The sequence below is a fragment of the Myotis daubentonii genome, chromosome 7 (assembly GCF_963259705.1).
Source record: "Myotis daubentonii chromosome 7, mMyoDau2.1, whole genome shotgun sequence".
Classification (NCBI taxonomy): Eukaryota; Metazoa; Chordata; class Mammalia; order Chiroptera; family Vespertilionidae; genus Myotis; species Myotis daubentonii.
Window position 1 is genome coordinate 47,108,412 of NC_081846.1, and position 21,568 is coordinate 47,129,979.

Here is a 21,568-nt window from a genome sequence, read left to right on the forward strand (position 1 = left end):
GACTGCTATCTTCAAAGTTCATCTGTGTTGCAGCCTATGTCAAAATTTCCTTCATTTTTAAACACTGACTAATATTCCATTTTGTGTATATACCACATTTTATCTATTTATTTATTTATTGTGGACAAAGTTGCTTTCACCATTTTGGCTATTGTGAATAGTGCTGCTATCAACATGAGATGTACAAATATCTGTTCTGGTCCTTGCTTTCACTTCTACTAGATTTATACTCAGAAGTGGACTTTCTAAATCATATGGTAATTCTATGTTTTATTTTTTGAGGAAATGCCATACAGTTTTTCACGTAACTGCCCCAGTTTACATTCCAGCAGTGTACAAGGGTTCAAATTTCTCCACATCCTAGCTAATACACTTTTTTTTTTCTTTTTATAATAGCCATCCTAATGGTTGTAAAGTGGTATCTCATTGTAGTTCTCATTTGCATTTCCCTAATGATTAATGATATTGAGCCTTTTATGTGTTCATTGGTCAGTTGCATATCTTTTTTGGAGAAATGTCTGTTTAAGTCCTTTGCCCATTTTAAAATTGAGTTTTAGTTTTCTTGTTGAGTTGTAGGATTTCTTTATACATTCTGCTTATCAGTCCTTTATGAGATATTTGATTTGCAGATATTTTCACCCATCCTTTGGGCTGCTTTTTTACTTTCTTTGTGGTGTCGTTGGATGCACAGAAGTTTCTAATTTTTATGAAGTCCAACTTACCTATTTTTTCTTTTATTGCCTGTGCTTTTGGTTTCAAAATCCAAGAAATCATTGACAAATCCTATTACATTAAGGTTTTCCCCTATGTTTTCTTCTAAGAGTTGTGTCTTATGTTTAGTTTTGTGTCTTGTGTTTAAATATTTGATCCATTTTGAGTTAATTTTATTTATCTGTTGTTAATTCTCACCTTAGGGTATTTTTCCATTAATTTTTAGACAGAGTAGAAGGGAGGGGGAGAGACACACAGAAATATCCATGTGAAAGAGACATATTGATTGGTTGCCTCCTGCACACACCCAACCAGGCCTGGGAATCGAGCCTGCAACCAAGGTATGTGCCCTTGATCGGAATCAAACTTGATACCCTTCAGTCTTCGGGCCAATGCTCTATCCACTGAGCCAAACCAGCCAGAGCTTGAGTTAATTTTTATATATGGTATTAAGATAAGGGCCCAAGTTAATATTTTTGTAAGTGGATATCCAGTTTTCCCAACAAAATTTTGTTGACTGTTCTTTCCCCATTGAATGGTCTTTGCGCATTTGTTGAAAATCATTTGATCATATATGTGAGGGTTTATTTATGGGCTTTCTGTTTTATTTCTTTGGTTTATATGTCTGTCTGTAGACCAGTAACATATACTTGTTACTATTTTTGACCTGACAGAGTCACCAAGACTATTTATTGGTATAGTAGAATTTTGGGCTTTGGTTTTTGTTTGTTTTGTTTCTTAATGAATGATGGTAATAAAATAGGAAAAATACATTGGGGGAAATCCTTAACCTCATACCATCTACAAATATTAATTTAGGATGAATCGTGGACCTCAACAGAAAAACAAAACTTATAACGATGCTATTTTTTTACTTTAAGGCATGCAAAATTTTCTTAGGATAGAAAAATAATAATCAAAATAGAAAAATTAGATAATCTTTATTTCACCAAAATGAAACACTTCTGCTCGTCAAAACAGCATAAAGAAAATGGAAAAATATTAGAGACTTAGAGAAATTGTTTTTCTATCTACTTATCATCTATTAATGATCTGACAATGACTTGTAACTAGAATACATAAATAATTCCCACATGTAAATAACAATCTAATAAAAAATTGGGCAGAGGACTTGACAGTGTTCTTAACAACATCAACAGTAAAGATATATACAAATTGCCAGTAAGATCATGAAAAGGTGCTAATGTCATTAGTAATCAAGGAAATGCAAATCAAAGTCAAAGCTGAGTAGCACTTCACACTGCTATAATACAGATTTTTAAAAGTCAACATCAAATATTGATAATTACGCAGGAGTGTTAAATAGTACAACCACTTTGGAGACTTTTAGCAGTTTCTTACATAGTTCATATGCAACATCCTCATGATCCATCCTGCTCATCGGCATTAAAATGAAACATTTGTTTACAAAAGTAATTGTGCAAGAATATTTATAGCGACTATGTAATTATTTTTTAAATGTAATTTAATGTTTTCAAAATAATCCTGTGGCAAGGTAGAATTGATAGCAAAATCTCTGAGTTGTAAGCTGTTTGAGGCCAGTCTATCTTATTACTGCTTTATTTCCAGTGCCAACCTTAAGACTTGACTAACTTGTCATATACTAGGTGTTTCATTTGAGAATCATCAGTTTGAAATGTGAGGGGATATGAAAAGAGAGCAGACAGCCCTGAATTGGCCCTTGGCAGTATTCATAGCTAACAGAGAACAAGCAGAGAAGCAGAAAAGACATGGTTGAATTCTGAAAACTAGAATGTGTATTTTAAAAACCAAGGATTGAGAGGTGTGTTTTTTATCACCCACCCCCCCCCCCCCAGAAAGGAATAGTAAACAATTTTTGATATAATAGCAGGATAAGAAAAAAGTGGAAGCATTGATGGTGAAAGTACTTTGTCAGAAGTATGTTTATAATAGAAATTAGATTCCAGAGACCTAAGGTTGTTATGGTTATAAATCACCAACTTAAGGAAAGAATTATATTAATAGCATAGAATTCAAGAGATAGTAGTTTGTTTTTTAAATATAGATATTCTTTTTTATTTCAGAGAGGAAGGGAGGGAGGAGAGAAAGAAATATCAGTGATGAGAGAGAATCATTGATCAGCTACCTCCTGCACACCCCCTACTAGGAATTGTGCCCGCAACCCGAGCATGTGCCCTGCTTGGAATTGAACAGTGACCTCCTGGTTCATAGGTCAGCACTCACCCACTGAGCCACACTGGCAGCGCAAGAAAGTGTTTTTTTGTGTGTGTGTGTTTTTTTTTTTTAAAAAGACATATAAATGAAGGCCTGAGGAGGCAAAGAGGGAAAAGGTGCACGAGATGGGATTCAGACACAGGCAAGATCTCTTGGATATCTAGAAGGAATTTCGGTCAAAAGCAAAAAATGAAGGCTTGAAGCTTTTTAAAGGCAGTTTACCCGTTTGAGATGGAAAAAGAAGTACACAGGGAAGACATTCAGATACAGGGAAGCAAATAAAGGTGGAAGCATGGTCATTATCCATCTAGTTCTTTGCCCAAATGAAGAAGAAAGGAATGAAGGGAACTTTAAATAAGGTTTATAAGAATAATTCTTAATCTGTAGGAGAGGATTGTCAGGGTGTGTGGAAGGACTCCAGTATCATTTGAAAATGTTCCACATGTGATTCTGGATTCGGGTAATAATACCCTTCTTGCTCCCTTTGAGAAGCACTCATGTCAGCAGAGAATTAGCAAGCATGGATAAAAGAGTTTGTTAAGAGTTTAATTGAACTTTAGGTAAAATTTGTGGTGCTTTAGTCTGCATAGTAGCAATTATATGAGAGTGTTAATTTCTCCCCTTCGTTCTCAAGGTGCTTGTTTAATAACAGATATTACCTTACTGATCTGTTTATGTGTGTGTTTTTTATCTACCTGATAGAAACAGAAAACATTCAAAACTATCAACTATACAAAAACTTCATAAAATCAATTTAATAGCCCACAACCAGTGTTTTTCTTTTTTAATAGACTGGAATAGACTAGAAAATATTGATGTACACTGTTTGCAGTAAGAAGTATTTGTAGAATTTTTTAATATATATGTATGTATCTGAGTTAGGTGGAAAATATATTTCTTAATGTGAATTGCAATTAGAACTGTTCGAAATCCACTGTAGGTTGTTTTGATAAATGAGAGTGGACATTATAAAGTCTCTTTTATCTCTTTGTAGAATTCATTAAGTTTAGTGACATATCAATTAAACACATATATGTATTTTGTGTTTATATTTAAAGATATATGTATATATTGTGTGTGTACTTTGTTTTCTTATTAGGTGCAATGGATGAGCTTCATAGTCTGGATCCAAGAAGGCAAGAATTATTGGAAGCTAGATTTACAGGAGTTGCAACTGGGAGCACCGGGAGCACTGGGAGCTGCAGTGTTGGAGCTAAAGTGAGTGAAATTATAATCTGTATTTGACATTCTTTCCTTATATTAAATGGTCTAAAATATATTTTATGCTTAACAGAAAAATAGCCTATATAATAAAAGGCTAATATGCAAATTGTCCCCCTCAGGAGTTTGACCAACTGGGCGGTCGACCACTCACTATGACGTGTGCTGACCACCAGGGGGCAGCGTGGAACGAAGGAAGGCCCCGATTGGCCCTAATTGCCGGCCACGCCTAGGGGCCCTACCCGTGCATGAATTTTGTGCACCAGGCCTCTGGTTCCTTACTATAATTTTTATAATGTATAGAAAAAAATTCAGTGTTTATGAACCATATTTCTTATATAGCATATATATCATTTCAGGGGCATTATGATATAATACAGCATATTAGGTTTCAGTGGTAAAAAGATGTATCTTTCTCCTGTTACATAATTTTTACCTTTCTTATCCTCTGTTTCTCACTTGTCCCTATTATGCATATTCCTATTTGTACATTAATCCACTGCTTCTGACTACAGCAAAAAACTCAATAGTGTATCTGTTTGTTTTTCACTGATAGACATTAGGTTGTCTTCAACTCCCCACTGCCTCACACTGCAGTGAGTTTCTTGTACTTGTTCTCTTTTAGAGCTTTGTGAGTAGTTATTTAGGGTATATTCCCAAGAGCAGAACTGCTAGAACATAGGGTATGTGTAGACTTAGGTGGAGTAAATAGTACAAGACTACTATTCAGAACAGTTGTACAAAACTGGTTTGCACTTTCAGCAGAGTGGAGTGCATGAATGTTTTTATATCCCCACATCTCATATTCACCGGCATCATCCAGGTTCATCATTCTTGGTAGTCTTATAGGTATGAAATAATGTCTCATTGTTTTCCTTATATCACCAGTTATTTTGAGCATTTTATTCTATATAAAATAAATTTTATTTTCTTTGGATGATCTCTAAGAAATAATGAAAGTCTTGAAATAGCAATCTTTACGAATAGTTAGAACTGCTTGACAAAGAAGCTTGAAAACTAAAACTGGGTCTAGTGAATCCTGATGGTATTCTAAAAGTTAAATACTTCTTCCCCAACCCTGCTCCACAAAGATATTCTACAGTTTCTTCTGTTTCTTTTATAGTTTTACTGTCATATTTGCTCTTTAGTCCATTTAGGCCTCACCTTTTATATAATGTTGATAGGGATCCAGTTTTATTTTTTTCCATGTAGTGAACCAGTTTTATCAGTAACTAGAGGCCCAGTGCATGAAATTTGTGCACGGATGCAGTCCCTAGGCCTGGCTGGCGATCAAAGTGTGAGCATCTGGCGTGGAAGGGCAGGCAACCCTGCCCCCTGCCGCCACCACTGATCACCATCTGCAGGGCGTTAGATGGGGGCTGGGCCCCGTCACTGCCGCTAGTCGCCGTCTCTGGCGATTGGCAGGGCGATTGGGCTCCCATTTGCACCCTCCTTGGCCTGGTGCCACCCACTCACCTGCTCTACCATCCCGCTGCAGTCCTGCTCTTGTCAGGGCCCATCCAGGTCGGCAGCACCTCCACTGCCGCCCGCTGCCAGCACTGCGTCGCTGACGCCCACCATGTTCTGCGCCACCCCTTGTGGTCAGTGCATGTCATAGTGAGCGGTCGAACTCCTGGTCGAACAGTTTGCATATTAGGCTTTTATTATATAGGATGCTTCTTAAATCTTTTGTATTTTTCCACTGATTTGTGATGCCAACTTTATCATATATTAAGTTGCCATATATATATATATATATATATATATACATATATATATATATATATATACATACATATATATATACCGATCTGTCTCTGAAATTTCTCTTATGTTCCAGTGCTCTGTCTGTTTTCTAGTACCAGTATCACATTAAACACACACACACACACCACACACATAAAATCTTCTTTTGTAAAGTTGATTTAGTTATTATGGACCTTCATTTCTTCATAAAATTAAGCATCTCTTCATTTGCTTTTTAGCAATTTAGGGATTCTTTTTCTATAATAACTTATTTGTATCTTTTTCCTTAAATGATTTAAATGGAATTTTTATATTGGATGCATTGAATTTATAGATTAATTTGGGGAGTACTGAATTTTTATAAGTTTAGCTTGTCCCATTTAAGTACATGAAATGTCTCCACATTTATTGTTTCTTCAGTATAGTTCTTAGGAATTTTTGGCTAGTTTTGTGGATTTTTTGTCTAATTCCTGAATACTTTCAAGTTTTTGTGACTGAAGTATTTATTATTATATTTTGTAGTTAGTTATTGCTTATCAGGAGGCTTTTGATTTTTATAGGTTGGTCTTTTTTTTCGTATGTAACAGTCTTGCTGTTGGTTTTTCTAAAAATAAATAAATAAATTATGTTCCAAAAATGAGTTTGATTTCTTACACCGCAGTATATTTATTCCTTGTAGTGGTCATCAACTTCAGTACTTGGTCTTGTTCAAGAAAAATTTAATGTTTCTCCATTAATTTTAATGTTTGCTATAGGTTTTGTGTCTATTACCGTGCCTAAATTAAAGGAGAACTTTTCTATTCCTTGTTAGTTAAGAGGTTTGTTTGTTTGTGTGTTTGTTTAAAAATCATAAATATTGTTGAACTATATGAAGGCCTTTTTTTTTTTTTTAAATATATTTATTGATTTTTTACAGAGAGGAAGGGAGAGAGATAGAGAGTTAGAAACATCGATGAGAGAGAAACATCGATCAGCTGCCTCCTGCACATCTCCCACTGGGGATGTGCCCGCAACCCAGGTACATGCCCTTGACCGGAATCGAACCTGGGACCCTTCAGTCCGCAGGCCGACGCTCTATCCACTGAGCCAAACCGGTTTTGGCATGAAGGCCTTTTTTTGTTCTTGGTTGAAAGACATAAAATTTTTCTCCTTTTATTATGTGAATTATATTGTTAGATTTTTAAAAAATGTTGAACCTGTTTGCATTTTTAGGATAAACCCTACTAGGTTATGATACACTATTTTCAAAAATATATTTATTGGACTTAATGTATGATTAACTATTTTATTTAGGACTAGAGGCCCAGTGCACAAAATTCGTGCACTGGTGGGGAAGGGGGTCCCCCTCAGCCCGGCCTGCGCCCTCTTGCAGTCCGGAACCCCTCGCTCCTTACTGCCTGCCTGCTCGCTGCTCCTTACCGCTCGGCTCAGGCTCATTGCTCCTTAGTGCTGCCTCAGAGGCGGGAGAAGCTCTCGCCACCACCGCTGTGTTTGCCATCCATGAGCCCGGCTTCTGGCTAGGCGGCGCTCCCCATGTGGGAGTGCACTGATAACCAGGGGGCAGCTCCTGCATTGAGTGTCATAGCGACTGGTCGTTCCGCTGTTTGGTCTGTTTGCATATTAGGCTTTTATTATGTAGGATTTTTGTGTGTGTGCTTACAGAAGAAATAGATGTACAGATCTGAAGAGTTCAGTGAGTTTTGACAAATGTGTATACTTGAAGTAATCCACATCCCTCTCAAGATACAGAACATTGTCATTATCTTACCTTATCTGTTTTATAAATCAGTATCACACTAGCACCATAAAATGAACTGCTTCCCCTTTCACTATTTTCTTTTTTTTTTTAATATCCTGTATATGATAGGAAATATACAGTGGACGATGGGAGGCATTTACCTGTAAAATTATTTTGGCCTGGGATTTGTTGGGAGTGGAGGTCTTTTACTACCATTTAAAATTTTAAATACTATTTAGTTTACATACTAACCCATTTCATGTAAGCTTTTAAACCTATTAGTGTGTAGTTATAATACTTTTTTTTTAAGCCTCCTTTGTTAATTCCTTTCCGTTTATTTTTTCATACTCCTTCTTGTATACATTCTTGTCAGAGCTCTGACTAATCTAATGACTCTTTCAAAGAAACAGATTTTGGTTTTCATCTGTTTCACTGATTTTTTTCCACATTGCTTTTTGTCTTCATAGTTGTTACTTTGGGTTTTTCCTCTGTGGCTCTTCTTTCAGCAACTGGGTTAAATGCATTAGCTTATTTACTTACATACAGACATAATTTATAACAAATATATTTTAAGCATTCAGTTATGAGATCCCCCATCGTTTTTATTAAAGTATAATTTACATGTAGTAAAATTAATCCTTTTTATTACATAATTCTGCTATAAATTTTGACAAATATATACAATTGTATAACCCCACCACAAGAATATTTATAGCAACCTTATTCATAACAAGCAAAATTTGAAAACATCCAAATATTATTCTACAAATAGAGAACAAACTGGTATATCCATACAACAACAAAAAAGAATGATCTCAACGGCAACAACACAAATAAACCTCAATGTGTAAATCTTTTTGTGGCTATATATTTTCATTTCTCTTGAGAGAATACTTAGGCATGGAGTAGGGTAGGAGTATGTTTTAATGTTGATTAGAAACAGATTTTTCCCCAAAGTGTTTGTAAAGTTTTTTACTGTGATCAACAGTACATATAAGAATTTTAATTGTTCCACATCCTTACCAACATTCAGTGCTATGATTCTCATTTCAGACATTCTAGTGGGTGTGAAGTAATATCAGCTCAGTTATATTATTTAGATTTATATATTTCCTTTTTAAAATTTATTTTTATTGTTGAAACTATTACAGATGTCCCCTTTTTTTCCACTCCACTGACCCCTTTCCCGTCCCTAGGCCTTCCCCACACTGTTGTCTGTCTGTCCATGGGCTGTGCATATATGCATGTAAGTTCATTAGTTAATCTCTTCCTGCTCCTTCCCCCTCCCCCTCTGAAATATGTCAGTCTGTTGCTTGCTTCAATGTCTCTGGATCTTTTTTGTTCATCATTTTATTTTGTTCATTAAGTTCTACATATAAGTGAGATCATGTGACACTTGTCTTTTTCTGACTGGTTTACCTCGCTTAGCATAATACTCTTCAGGTCCTCTCCATGCTATCTCAAAGGATAAAAGATCCTTTTTTACAGCTGCATAGAATTCCATTGTATAAATTGAATTTTTAGATTTATATATTTCATAATTTTCTTTTTAACACAAGGGTTATTTTATGTGGGATATTTTGAGCTATTCATTTTTTATGGATTTCTAATTTGCACTACATTTAAAAAATATATGGTTGTGTGATGTCAATCCCTGAAATATACCTAAAAATAAACAGTTCATATCTAATATCTTTTAATTCTCTTTGTTCAGACCTTAGATATTTTCCTATATTCTCAGCTTGGTCTGTCTTTTTCTGAGAGAGGTGTATTAAAATCTTTAGCTGTGATTATTGATTCATGTAGTTTTACTTCATGTATTTTAAGGCTATATATTTTTTACATGCATATATCTACTTATTGTGTTGTTTTCATGACTACCATTTTTTCAAATTTCAAGATTACATTCTTAGCTTTCTTTTGATATATTTTTGTCTTGGGTATTTTTCTATTTTATTTTTACTTTTTTTTTTTTTTTAAAGTGTGTTTCTTATAGACAACATGTCTTTTTGAGCGAAGATGAGCTTTTTACCTCCTAAAGGGTGCGTTTGCCCATTACATTTATTATAATGTTATTTTTTAACTTAGTTTTGCCATTATTTAATGTCTTTTATTTGTACTTTTATTCCCTTCACTCCTTGCTTTCCATTGGATAAATGGAGTTTTTTCTGATGTTTTAAAGATACTTATTTTCTGTTTTTAGTATTATGATGACACACTATACTCATTAACGTATTCCTTTTTTCTCAAAAACTGGTATGTATTCCTCCAGGGGTTTTTTCCCTCTTACCCCTTTCTTTACAATGTTTTATTTTGAAAAAAATTTATCTTCCAAAAGTATGTTACCACAGTAAATGAGAATCTAGGCTGTTGACAAGAAACATTACCCCAAAATGACAGAGATTGGAAATAACTGGAAAGAAAATATTTCAGGTAATGATAAAGAAAAAGAAAGTGGAATTAAATATAAATTTTACATCAGTTTCTCCCCAACTCAGAATCTTCCAAAGACTTCCCATGATATTTAAAATAAAAATAATGTCTTCATTGTGTCCTAACAAGACCTTCTGATCTAGTTCTAGACTAACTTCCCTATTTAATAACTGTCTCACATCTGCACTCACACTGGTTTATTTGCCTGTTGCCTCCAACACACTTCTTCCTCAATTAAAATTTCTGTTCAAATGTCACCTCTTCAGAGAGGCTTTCTCTAACCACTCTACATAAAATGATACCTGTATCACACTATCCTTTGCTCCACTTAATTTTTAAAAAATTACTGTTGGTTCCTTACATAATGCTAAATATTTATATGTTTGTTTATGGTCTGTTTCCCTTCTCGTAATGTAAATCTCATGAGCATTGGACTTAAGCCTTTTTTTCACAGCTATACCCCAGCATCATCAACATTACTAATGCTCTCAATACTAGTAAATATTTTTGAATGCATGAATGAATATCAAAACATTTCTCAAAACCAAAAGCCTGAATGATACAAAGATTTTTTAAGGACTAAGAATTCACAGAGAAGATATGACAGTTATAAACTTCTATATGTCAAACAGTCCTAAAAACACATTGTGAATTTATTAAAGTACAGTTAGAGTGATATACTTATCTTAGATTTTGACTGTTCAAATATGTGTAAAAGATCAAGGCTATCCAGACAATTTGCACAATTTAATTTATAAGCTTGATTTGATAGAAATACATACATACACAATAGTCATTTCTCTTTATTCAAGGATTCTGTAATTGCAAATTTGCTAAAATTTATGTGTGACCTTAAAATCAGTTCTCCCATTGGTTTTGCTGGTCACTCGTCGGCCTGTACCTGTGGAAAGTGGTGAAAGTTTTTACTTGAGGCTGAACAAAGTGACATTCTGCCTACATGTTTCAGTGCCCATGTTCTTTTCGCAGCTTACTTAGTGCCATGTTTTTCACATTTTTGTGCCTTTTATTGGTAGTTTTGCTGTTCAGAATAGCCCTAAGGGTAGTAATGCTGTACTGCTGTCTAGCATTGGACTTAAGCCTTTTTTTCACAGCTATACCCCAGCATCATCAACATTACTAATGACCTCAATACTAGTAAATATTTTTGAATGCATGAATGAATATCAAAACATTTCTCCAAACCAAAAGCCTGAATGATACAAAGGTTTTTTAAGGACTAAGAATTCACAGAGAAGATATGACAGTTATAAACTGTCTAGTGTTCTAAGCACAAACTGTGAAGTGCCTGAGGGAGAGAATACAAGGTGATAAGCTCCATTTGGGCACGAGTTATAGTGAATTGACACTATGTGTTAAAAAGGTGTCTTTAGGCCGAAACCGGTTTGGCTCAGTGGATAGAGCGTCAGCCTGCGGACTGAAAGGTCCCAGGTTCGATTCCGGTCAAGGGCATGTACCTGGGTTGCGGGCACATCCCCAGTGGGAAATGTGCAGGAGGCGGCTGACTGATGTTTCTTTCTCATCGATGTTTCCGACTCTCTATCTCTCTCCCTTCCTCTCTGTGAAAAATCAATAAAAAATGTATTTTAAAAAATAAAATAAAAAGGTGTCTTTAGCCCAGCCTTGGTGGCTCAGTAGTTCAGCGTCAACCTATGAAACAGGAGGCCACGGTTTGATTCCCCATCAGTGCACATGCTCTGTTGTGGGCTCGATCCCAGGTGGGGCACATGCAGGAGGCAGCAGATCAGTGATTCTCTCTCATCATTGATGTTTCTAGCTCTCCCTCTCTCTTCCTCTCTGAAATCAATAAAAAAAATTTTTTAAGGTATTTTTAAACAACACACTTCTATATAAAACAAGGTATATATTGATTGGTTTAGGAAAATATTGAAGAAACAGGAACCTAACAGTGTATTTCCCCTAGTGGTGATGATTCAGCATTTGCTAAGTCATTGTTCATAGCTAATAACAAAAACTGACTAGAGAGAGAACTTTTATTCCATCATATGCTCCTTCTTTAATCTTACCCTAAGCCGATCCTCGTTTTATGAGTTTGTGGCTCTGTTGTAGGATTACTGATAGGAAGTAAAGGTAAATATAAATTGTACTAATGTAAAGTTATTGTGTAGCTGTCATGTTGAGAGAAGGAGCTAAATGTAAAGATTTATTTTCTTGTTTTACATAATGAGTCACACATTTTAAAGTGAAAGAAAAAATGTACACAAGTATATTATTTAAATTTAAGGTGATCATTTGAAAAAACAAAAATATAAATGCATATAACAGGAGGAAGGGGAAGCTGATACCAATGAAACTAAATTCTTCATCTGTCATGGTAAGGTCAATGAAGGACTTATTGAACTGTAGTACATGCAGTGGAATACTCTGCACCTGTTTGAAAGAAAGGAAGTTGCAAAGGAAAAAGGAATGAAGATCTATGTGTAGATTTGGAAATTTCTTCAAGATATAGTAAGAGAAAAGAAGGCAGTGCAGGACAGTCTACATAACATTATGTTTTGCTTAAGAAGGGAGGAACCAAAGAATGTATATTTAATTTGCTAGTGTAGACAGTAGAGCCTCTTGAAAGGTAAGAAACAAACAGGAAGTAATAGCCTGTTTACATTGCCTATTCAAAAATTTAATTAACAATTTTTTAAAGTAGTTGCCTCTTAATAGTGGGACTGATGTGGGAGGGAGAAATTTATATTTCTGTAATGAAATTTTTTCCATGTGCCTGTTGCTTTTATATTTTAACTAGAGGCCTGGTGCATGGATTCGTGCACTGGTGAGGTCCCTCAGCCTGGCCTGCAGGCCTCCAATATCCCCCAAGGGGTCCCAGATTGCGAGGCCCCTCCTGCAGGCCCAGCCTTCAGGATCAGGACACCCACCGGCTCTCTCCTCCCACCTTTCTGGGTCAGGGATGCGGTGAAACAGATTTGGGGCTGACAGTGCCCCAGTAGCAACCTAACCCAGGCTGATTCTGCAATTTCATAATTGGGTCATAAAAGGTACTAACTATAAAGGAAAATATTTGATAAATGTAACTACTTTTAAATGACACCAATATATGAGTGGAAAGGTAAGTCATAGAGGATTTATACCCTGAATATGTAAAAAATTCCTACAAATCAAGAAGGAAGAGACACACAATCCATGGTCAGAGTTTCAAAAGCCACATTGTTCTACCAGGCCTATAATGAAAATTAGTAGATCCATGTTCCATTCTTCCAGCCCTGCAGTCATTCTTCACAGAGGCAGTTCTTCTCACCATCCAGCCTTTTATTATATTACATATCTTTTGTGTTATCTGTCTGTATTTCTAAATGAGATTATTATAGGTCTTTGTCTTTTTCATTTTTAGATTTATATTGACTTCCTATAGAAATACACTTCCCTGACCTTATCTTAATTAATATATATTTCAATTTTTGGTTTGATCATTATTTCATTGTATATATTATTACTAGAGGCTCGATGCATGAAATTTGTGCAAGGGTAGGCCTTCGAAGCCTCCCACCCCCAGTTCCCCGTCCCAGCGATCGGGGCGTGCTGGCCAGGGGGAGGGACCAGAAGGTTGGCCAACAGGCCCCATTGGCGATTGGGGCAGCTCCTGCGTTGAGCACCTCCCCCTGGTAGTCAGTGCGTGTCATAGCAACCAGTCATTCTGTCATAACGGTCACTTGCTTAGGCTTTTAGTTTCAGGTTTACAACATAATGATTCCATACTTAAATATATTTCAAAATGATCACCATAAATTAGTAAACTTCTGTTACCATCCATAGTTAAAATTGTTTTTTCTTAATAATGAGAACTTTTAAAATTTACTATCTCATGAACTTTCAAATGTGCAGTACAGTATTATTAACTATAGTCACCATGCCTGTACATTATAACTGGATGTTTATATCCTTTGACCCCTTTCCCGTCCCCCACGTCCTAACTCTGGCAACCACCAATTTATTCTCTGTATCTGTGAGCTCAGTTTTGTTTTTGGTTTTAGATTCTACATATAAGTGAGATCATGCAGTCTTTTTGTCTTTCTCTATCTCAGTGGTTCTCAACCCCTTTGGGGTTCCAACGACCCTTTCACAGGGGTCGCCTAAGACCGTCGGAAAACATATATAATTACATATTGTTTTTGTGATTAATCACTATGTTTTAATTATGTTCAATTTGTAACAATGAAATTGGGGGTCACCACAACATGAGGAACTGTATTAACCCTTTGCGGTCCAATTTTATTTTTGGAATTCAAACAGTCTGGTTCAAATTAATTGACGGGATTGAATGTTGAACCGGTTTATGGTGTCGACCTCAGCCTCGACGTTGGACCTGCTCCTAGCGCCTGGTCTGTCGAGTCAGCCTCCACGTTGGACCGAAAAGGGTTAAAGGGTAGTGGCATTAGGAAGGTTGAGAACCACTGCTCTATCTGATGTATTTCACTGAGCATAATGCTCTCAAGGTACATTCATGTTGTCACAGATGACAAGATTTTCTTCTTTTCAATGTCTGAATAACATTCCATTGTGTGTGTACATATATACAGCACATCATATTTTCTCTATCCATTCATGGGTATAGATCGCATTCATGTCTTGGTTATTGTAAATAATGAATACGGGGTGCACATATCTTTTCAAGCTAGTGTTTTTGTTTTCTTTGGATAAATACCCAGGAGTGAAATTGCTGGATCATATGGTAGTCCTAGTTTTAAATTTTTGAGGAACTCCGTACTGCTTTTCATAGTAGCTGCCCTAATTTATAATCCCACTAACAGTGCACAAATGTTTTCTTTTCTCTAATCCTTGTCAGTACTTACTATTTCTTGTTGTTGTTGTTGTTGTGTGTGTGTGTGTTAGCCACTCTGACAGGTACGAAGCGATATCTCACTGTTATCTTTGGTTTTCAGTAGTTTGCCTGTGATGTTACCTAGTATGGAACTTTCTTTTACATAAAACCCTAGTGGTAACTACACCAAAAAAAACTAGAATTGAGACACATGACAAAAAAGAGGGAAACAAGGAAAAAAGTCATAGAATACCACCAAACTAAAATAACAGAAAAGGAACAATGAAAACACAGAGCTACGAGAAACAAAAGGTAAAATGGCTATAGGAAATCCTCATTTATCTAATAATAGAGGAATATGCAAATTAGCCAGGACGCTGTAACATCACAACCGAACAGCAGGGACCTGAGGCTGCATGATGCCTGGCCTGGGCCAGTGACCTCAGACCACGCCCCCAGCCCCATGGGGCTTGATGGGGAACCTCAGGCAGTGCCCCCCACCCTGGCTCTGGACCAGGAGACCTTAGGTTATGCCCCCTGCCCGGTGGGGCTTGACGGGGAACCTCAGGCCGCGCCACTGGCGCCGGTCCAGGGGACCTGAGGGTGCACCCCTCACTGGCGGGGCTTGACAGGGTACCTGAGGCTGCACCCCCTGCCTGGAGGGGCTTGACGGGTGGGGCCAGCCGGGTCTGGGTCTCCTGCATATTTGAAGCATGTATGGGTGGTAGGTAAGGACTTGACTCTAGGTCCCATGGGGTGCACCAGACTCTGACAGGAGGGAGATTTAAATATACATTTTACTAATTTTCTTTCATCTCTGACACTTCTATTGTAGAGAAAGGGCAAGTAGCAATATTAAAATATTTCTTCTAATTATTTCCCTTTTAATGTGCACAAATATATCAATAATTACCCTACATGTAAATGGGCTGAACTCACAAAAAAAAAAAAAAAAAGCAGAGTAGTGATTGAATGAAAAACAAAACCCAGTCTGGCAGGTATAGCTCAGTGGTTGAGTGTTGACCAAAAATCTTACTACAGGAGGAGGTCACAGTTCAATTCCCAGTCAGGGCATATGCTCGGGTTGCTGGCCCAATCCCCAGTGTGGGGCATGCACGAGGCAGCTGATTGATGATTCTCTCTCATCATTGATGTTTCCATCTCTCTCTCTCTCTCTCTCTCTCTCTCTCTCTCTCTCTCTCTCTCTCCCCCTTTTACTTTTAAATAAAATTTTTTTTAAAAAAGAGATAGAATTGGATACTTTATAATAGTAATAATAATACATCAAGAAGATGTAACACTTATCAGCATTAAAATATATAAAGTAAGTCGTGGGGCAGGACCGCCCGCGAGAGAGGAAGTGGCTTCTCTCCGACCCCGGCGGGTGCAGATGGGGGGAGCCAGGCTCCGAGCAGCGGGCCCCCCGAGGACAGGGAGGCCCGGGGGCCCGGAGCGGCCCGCGGCAGCAGCTGCTGGGGAAGCAGTCGGCGCCGTGGCCCAGGCCGCGGAGCCAAGAAAAGAAGAGAGTGAATTGCAAGCCCAAGAACCAGGATGAACAGGAAGTCCCTTTCCGTCTCCGTCTCCGGGAGATTATGAGGAGCCGCCAGGAAATGAAGAACCCTGTCAGTAACAAGAGGAGGAAGAAAGAGGCCCAGGCGGCCTTCAGAAAGACGCTGGAGAAGGAGGCAAGGGGAGTGGACCCAGACATCGCGGTCCCCAAGTTCAAGCAGAGGAAGTGGGAGTCCGACGGCGCCTACGTCCAGCGCATGGAGCAGGAGGCCCAGCACGTGCTGTTCCTCAGCAAAAACCAGGCGGACCAGCAGCCCGAGGCGCAGGTGGCTCCCAAGAAGGCGCTTCGGAAGCGGCCGCGGGATAAAGTCCGGAAGAAAAGACAGGAAAAGGCAGCGGAGAGGCTGGAGCAGGAGCTGCTCCGAGACACCGTGAAGTTCGGTGAGGTCGCCCTGCGGTCCCCTGAGCTGACCGCCAAGCCCAGGAAGAGCGTGAGCACCGGCCAGCCTGGCAGGAAATCCCTGATGCTGGCGATGCTTTTGCGCCCTGGCGGTGTGTCCCAGCCCCCACCCACCTCCATGGCCCGGCAGCGGATTGTGGCAGAGGAGAGAGCAGGCCTACAGGGCGATAAAGAAGCGGCAGCAGCAGGGGCCCCAGTCAGCCCATCTCCCTCCCAGGAAGAAGCCAGAGACCTGCCTTTGAGAGACTAGGGTTCCTGCACAGGGTAGGGGGGAGGGGCAGGGGGTCCCCAAATCAGTCCTTTCCCTGGATGCTCCCCTCCCCCCCCCCCCCCCAACACAGCCTGGTGCACCAGCTCCTGAGTTCGGGAAAGGGCTCCACTCTCTGCTCTCATTTTTCCTCCCTAAAGACCACTCTTTCACATGAGATCATCTGCCAGGGGACATGACCATAGAAGGGGCCAGTGCCTGGTTGAGCCCCAGCCAGTCACACCCGGCACCATTCCCGAGCCTAGCATCACCCTCAGTTGTTCTGCACACACAGGTCCAGGCTGAGACAACCACGGGCCAACCCCATAACCCATAATCCCAACCCCAGGTGCCATGTGACTGTAGATGCTGTGGACTCGGGTCAACCAAATCCATCGCAGGCTCCCGGGGTTCGCCAGTGCAGGGGGGCGGGGGCAGGACCATGAGGGGTGGTCGGCATCTACACCGCCGGCTCCCAGTGCCAGTTTAGTCCCCACAGAGGCAGCTGGAGTCCGCCCAGGCCTTGGTTCTGATGTGGAGCCCAATGACAGCACCGCCCCAAGGGGCATGGCAGCAGGCAGTCTCTCAACGGAGCCGCCGGGCAGCTGTCAGTCCTCCAAAGAGACCTGGTACCTCTCGACACTGACCCGGCCTGGGCTCCCAGCTCAGGTGCAAGGCGCCCTCTCCCTGCCTGTGGTAGGAGGGTTTCTGTTGGAGACCACGGTTCCCTCTGGGGGGGTGGTACTTAGAGACCAACACCTGGGTTCTAGGAATGCGGATGCTGAGATGTCGTTTCTAGACCATTTTTGCAGACAGGCCTTAGGAATATACTTTTTAAAATGTATATATGTAACTTTAAAGTTCTGAGTTTATAGATATTTACTATTAAATTTTAATATTTTAAGTTTTTGAAATATCTATACTAATAAAAGAGAAAAATGGTAATTGGCATATGATGATACCCTTTTCATTGGCTAATCAGGGCTATATGCAAATTAACTGCCAACTAAGATTGGCAGTTAACTGCCAACAAGATGGAGGTTAATTTGCATATGTAGGCACAATGCAGGGAGGCGAAAGGGAAAGCAGGAAGAAGCTCCCGGCCACTGACAGTGATCGGAAACCCAGGGGGGAGCTAAGAGCTGGGGGGCAGGGCAAAGGCGGCCCTGGGGCCGCCTTTGCCCTGCCCCCCAGCCATGATCGGAGAATCAGGTGCCTTTTCCGCCCTGGCCAGTGATAGCAGGAAGTAGGGGTGGAGCCAGCGATGGGAGCTGGGCACGGTCGAAGCTGGCAGTCCCAGGAGCTAGGGATCCCTTGCCTGGGCCTAAAGCGAAGCCCACGATCGCGGGGCCGCTGCAGCTGCTGGTGGTCCCCACTGCCCGGGCCGGACGCCTCAGCCAGAGGCGTCAGGCCTGGGCAAGGGGCCGATCCTATGATTGGAGGGTGATGGGGGTCAACGCCTGAGGGCTCCCAGTATGTGAGAGGGGGCAGGCTAGGCTGAGGGACACCCCCACACACACACACACACACACACACACACACCCAGTGCACGAATTTCGTGCACCGGGCCCCTAGTGTATATATATAAAGCAACTACTAACAGAACTAAAGGGAGAAACTAAGAGAAACACAGTTATAGTGGGGGACCTAAATACCCCATTGACAGATGTAACTAGATCATTCAAACAGAAAATCAGTAAGGCCTTAAATGACACATTAGACCAAATGGATATAATCAGCGTTTACAGAGCCTTTCATTCCAGAGCATCAGATTATATGTTATTCTCTAATGCACATGGACCCTTCTAAGGATAGACCATATGTTGGGACACAGAACTAGCCTCAACAAATTTAAGAAGAGTGATATCCTCCTATATTCTCCAACTACAATTATTTGAAATTGGAAATTATCTGCAAAAAATAAAGCAGGAAAAACAGAGGCTCATTAAACGATGGGGTCAAAGAAGTTTTAAAAATGTCAAAAGATAAAAAGAGAAATGAGAATGACAGTATGACATCAAAACTTTTGGGATGCAGCAAAAGTGCTAATAAGATGGAAGTTTATATCATTACAGGCCTATCTCAAGAAACAAGAAATATCTCAAATAGACAACCTAATGTTTCACCTAAAAGAACTAGGAGAACAACAAATGAGACCCCAGTCAGTAGAAGGAAGGAATTATTAAAGTTAGAGCAGAATTAAGCAAAATACAGGGTGTCCAAAAAAAAAAAATGTATGCACACTTTTCAAAAAAAATTTTTTGTTAATCCTCACCCAGGGTATTTTTTTCCATAGGTTTTCAGAGAGATAGGAAGGGGGGGGAGATAGGAATGAGAGAGAGCGAAACATCAATCTGAGAGAGACACATTGATCAGTTGCCTCCTTCACGCACCCCAATGGGGCTGGGATAGAAACTGCAACCAGGTATGTGCCCTTGACTCTTCAGTGCTTGGCTGGTGCTCTAACCACTGCTTCACACCAGCCAGGGCTACACACCTTTTTTTGATAGCTCAATTGATGTTTCTTTCTTTTCAGATTTAACCCATTGGAATTATTCAAAGTGTGTATACATTGTGTGTGTGTTGGGGGGGGGGGGTGTCCTATAGTAGAAAACAAAAGTATAATGGAAAAATTAATGCAACAAGGTTGGTTCTTTGAGAAGATTAATAGGTGTGATTTTCTTTATACTTATTTTGCTTGGAGTTATCTGTGAGCTTTCTGAATCTGTAAATTAACACCTTCCATCAAATTTTGGATTTTCTGGCTATTCTTCAAATACTTTTTCTGCTGCTTTTTCTTTACTTCTGTGATTCCAAATACATGCATAGCTTCCAACAACTACTGTCAATAATTTTTCTCTCTTCCTTTGTTCTCCATTCTGATGTCAAGCCCATCCAGTGATTTTTTTTTTTTAATTTTAGAGAATAAATTTCAGTATGGGTCACATTTTCATATCTATTTATATAAAAACCCTGGGTGTAAGGCGTCACGACTGAGGCTCAACCAACCGGAAGGAAGTCAGTCCTGCAGGGGTTGCCTTGGAAACGGCTGCGCCCTCCCCAAGGTGTTTCCTGTAAGGGCAAGGTTTAAGGCAAGAACCGGCCCTCAGAGTGTGGATACACTGAGTCCTGGGTCCTCTTAGCAACAGCTGCACCCTCCCTGAGCTGTTTCCCGGGAGGGCGAGGTTTGAGGCAGGAACTGGCCCTCAGAGCATGGAGGCACTGAGTCCTGGGTCACATTGCCAAGGGCTGCACCCTCCCTGAGCTGTTTCCCGGGAGGGCGAGGTTTGAGGCAGGAACTGGCCCTCAGAGCATGGAGGCATATCTTTATAAAGTTTTAATATATTATATTAGAGGTCATGGTGGTAGTTTTACCCACAGCATCTACAGGAATTGCAAATTTACTTCTTGGTGGAAGCACCTTTCGTTCCCAATATAAATTACCGATTTCATTAAATGAAACTTCAATTTCTAGACCCGATATAAACAGTGAAGTTGCTAAAACTATTAAAAAGGCCCAACTTCTCATTATTAATGAATGCACCATGGCATCCAGTCATGCTATAAATGCCATAGACAGATTACTAAGAGAAATTATGAGTCTGAATGTTGTATTTGGTGGGAAAGTTCTCCTTGGAGGGGATTTTTGACAATGTCTCAGTATTGTACCGCATGCTATGCGATCAGCCATAGTACAAACGAGTTTAAAGTACTGCAATATTTGGGGATGTTTCAGAAAGTTGTCTCTTACAACAGATATGAGATCAGAGGATTCTGCTTATAGTGGATGGTTAGTAAAATTTGGAGATGGCAAACTTGATGGCAGTTTTCATTTAGGAACGGATATTATTGAAATCCCCTGTGATTTGTAATGGATCTATTATTTTAAAAAAATACATATTTCTTTATTGATTTTGGAGAGGAAGGGAGGAGAGAGAGATAGAAACATCAATGATGAGAGAGAATCATTGATTGGCTGCCTCCTGCACACCCCATACTGGGAATTGAGCCCGCAACCCAGGCATGTGCCCTTGGCCAGAATCGAATCTGGGACCCTTCAATCCACTGGCCGACACTCTACCCACTGAGCCAAGCCGGCTAGGGCTGGATCTATTATTGAATCTACCTTTGGAAATACTATATCTATGAATAATATTAAAAATATATCTAAAAGTGCAATTCTTTGTCCAAAAAATGAGCACATTCAAAAATTAAATGAAGAAATTTTGGATATACTCGATGGAGATTTTCACACATATTTGAGTGATGATTCCATTGATTCAACAGATGATGCTGAAAAGGAAAATTTTCCCATTGAATTTCTTAATAGTATTACTCCTTCGGGAATGCCATGTCATAAATTAAAATTGAAAGTGGGTGCAAGCATCATGCTATTGAGAAATCTCAATAGTAAATGGGGTTTTTATAATGGTACCAGATTTATTATCAAAAGATTACAACCTAACATTATCAAAGCTG

General features: G+C 39.4%; 1 protein-coding gene and 1 pseudogene across 5 annotated transcripts in view; both read left to right on the forward strand.

The window, feature by feature from the left end:
• Positions 1 to 21,568, forward strand: part of TLK1 (tousled like kinase 1) — a 165,366-nt gene that overhangs the window by 46,111 nt on the left and 97,687 nt on the right. For 2 of the 5 annotated variants that reach the window (XM_059704130.1, XM_059704131.1), the window contains exon 2: positions 4,028 to 4,146. The exons of 2 other annotated variants lie outside the window; for them this stretch is intronic. In XM_059704130.1, coding sequence (XP_059560113.1) covers positions 4,028 to 4,146 — 119 coding nt within the window. Of the gene's footprint in view, positions 1 to 4,027; positions 4,147 to 21,568 lie in introns of those variants that run through there. One more of the 5 variants, XM_059704133.1, reaches the window with a different exon arrangement.
• LOC132238543 (coiled-coil domain-containing protein 137-like) lies at positions 16,218 to 17,275 on the forward strand (annotated as a pseudogene).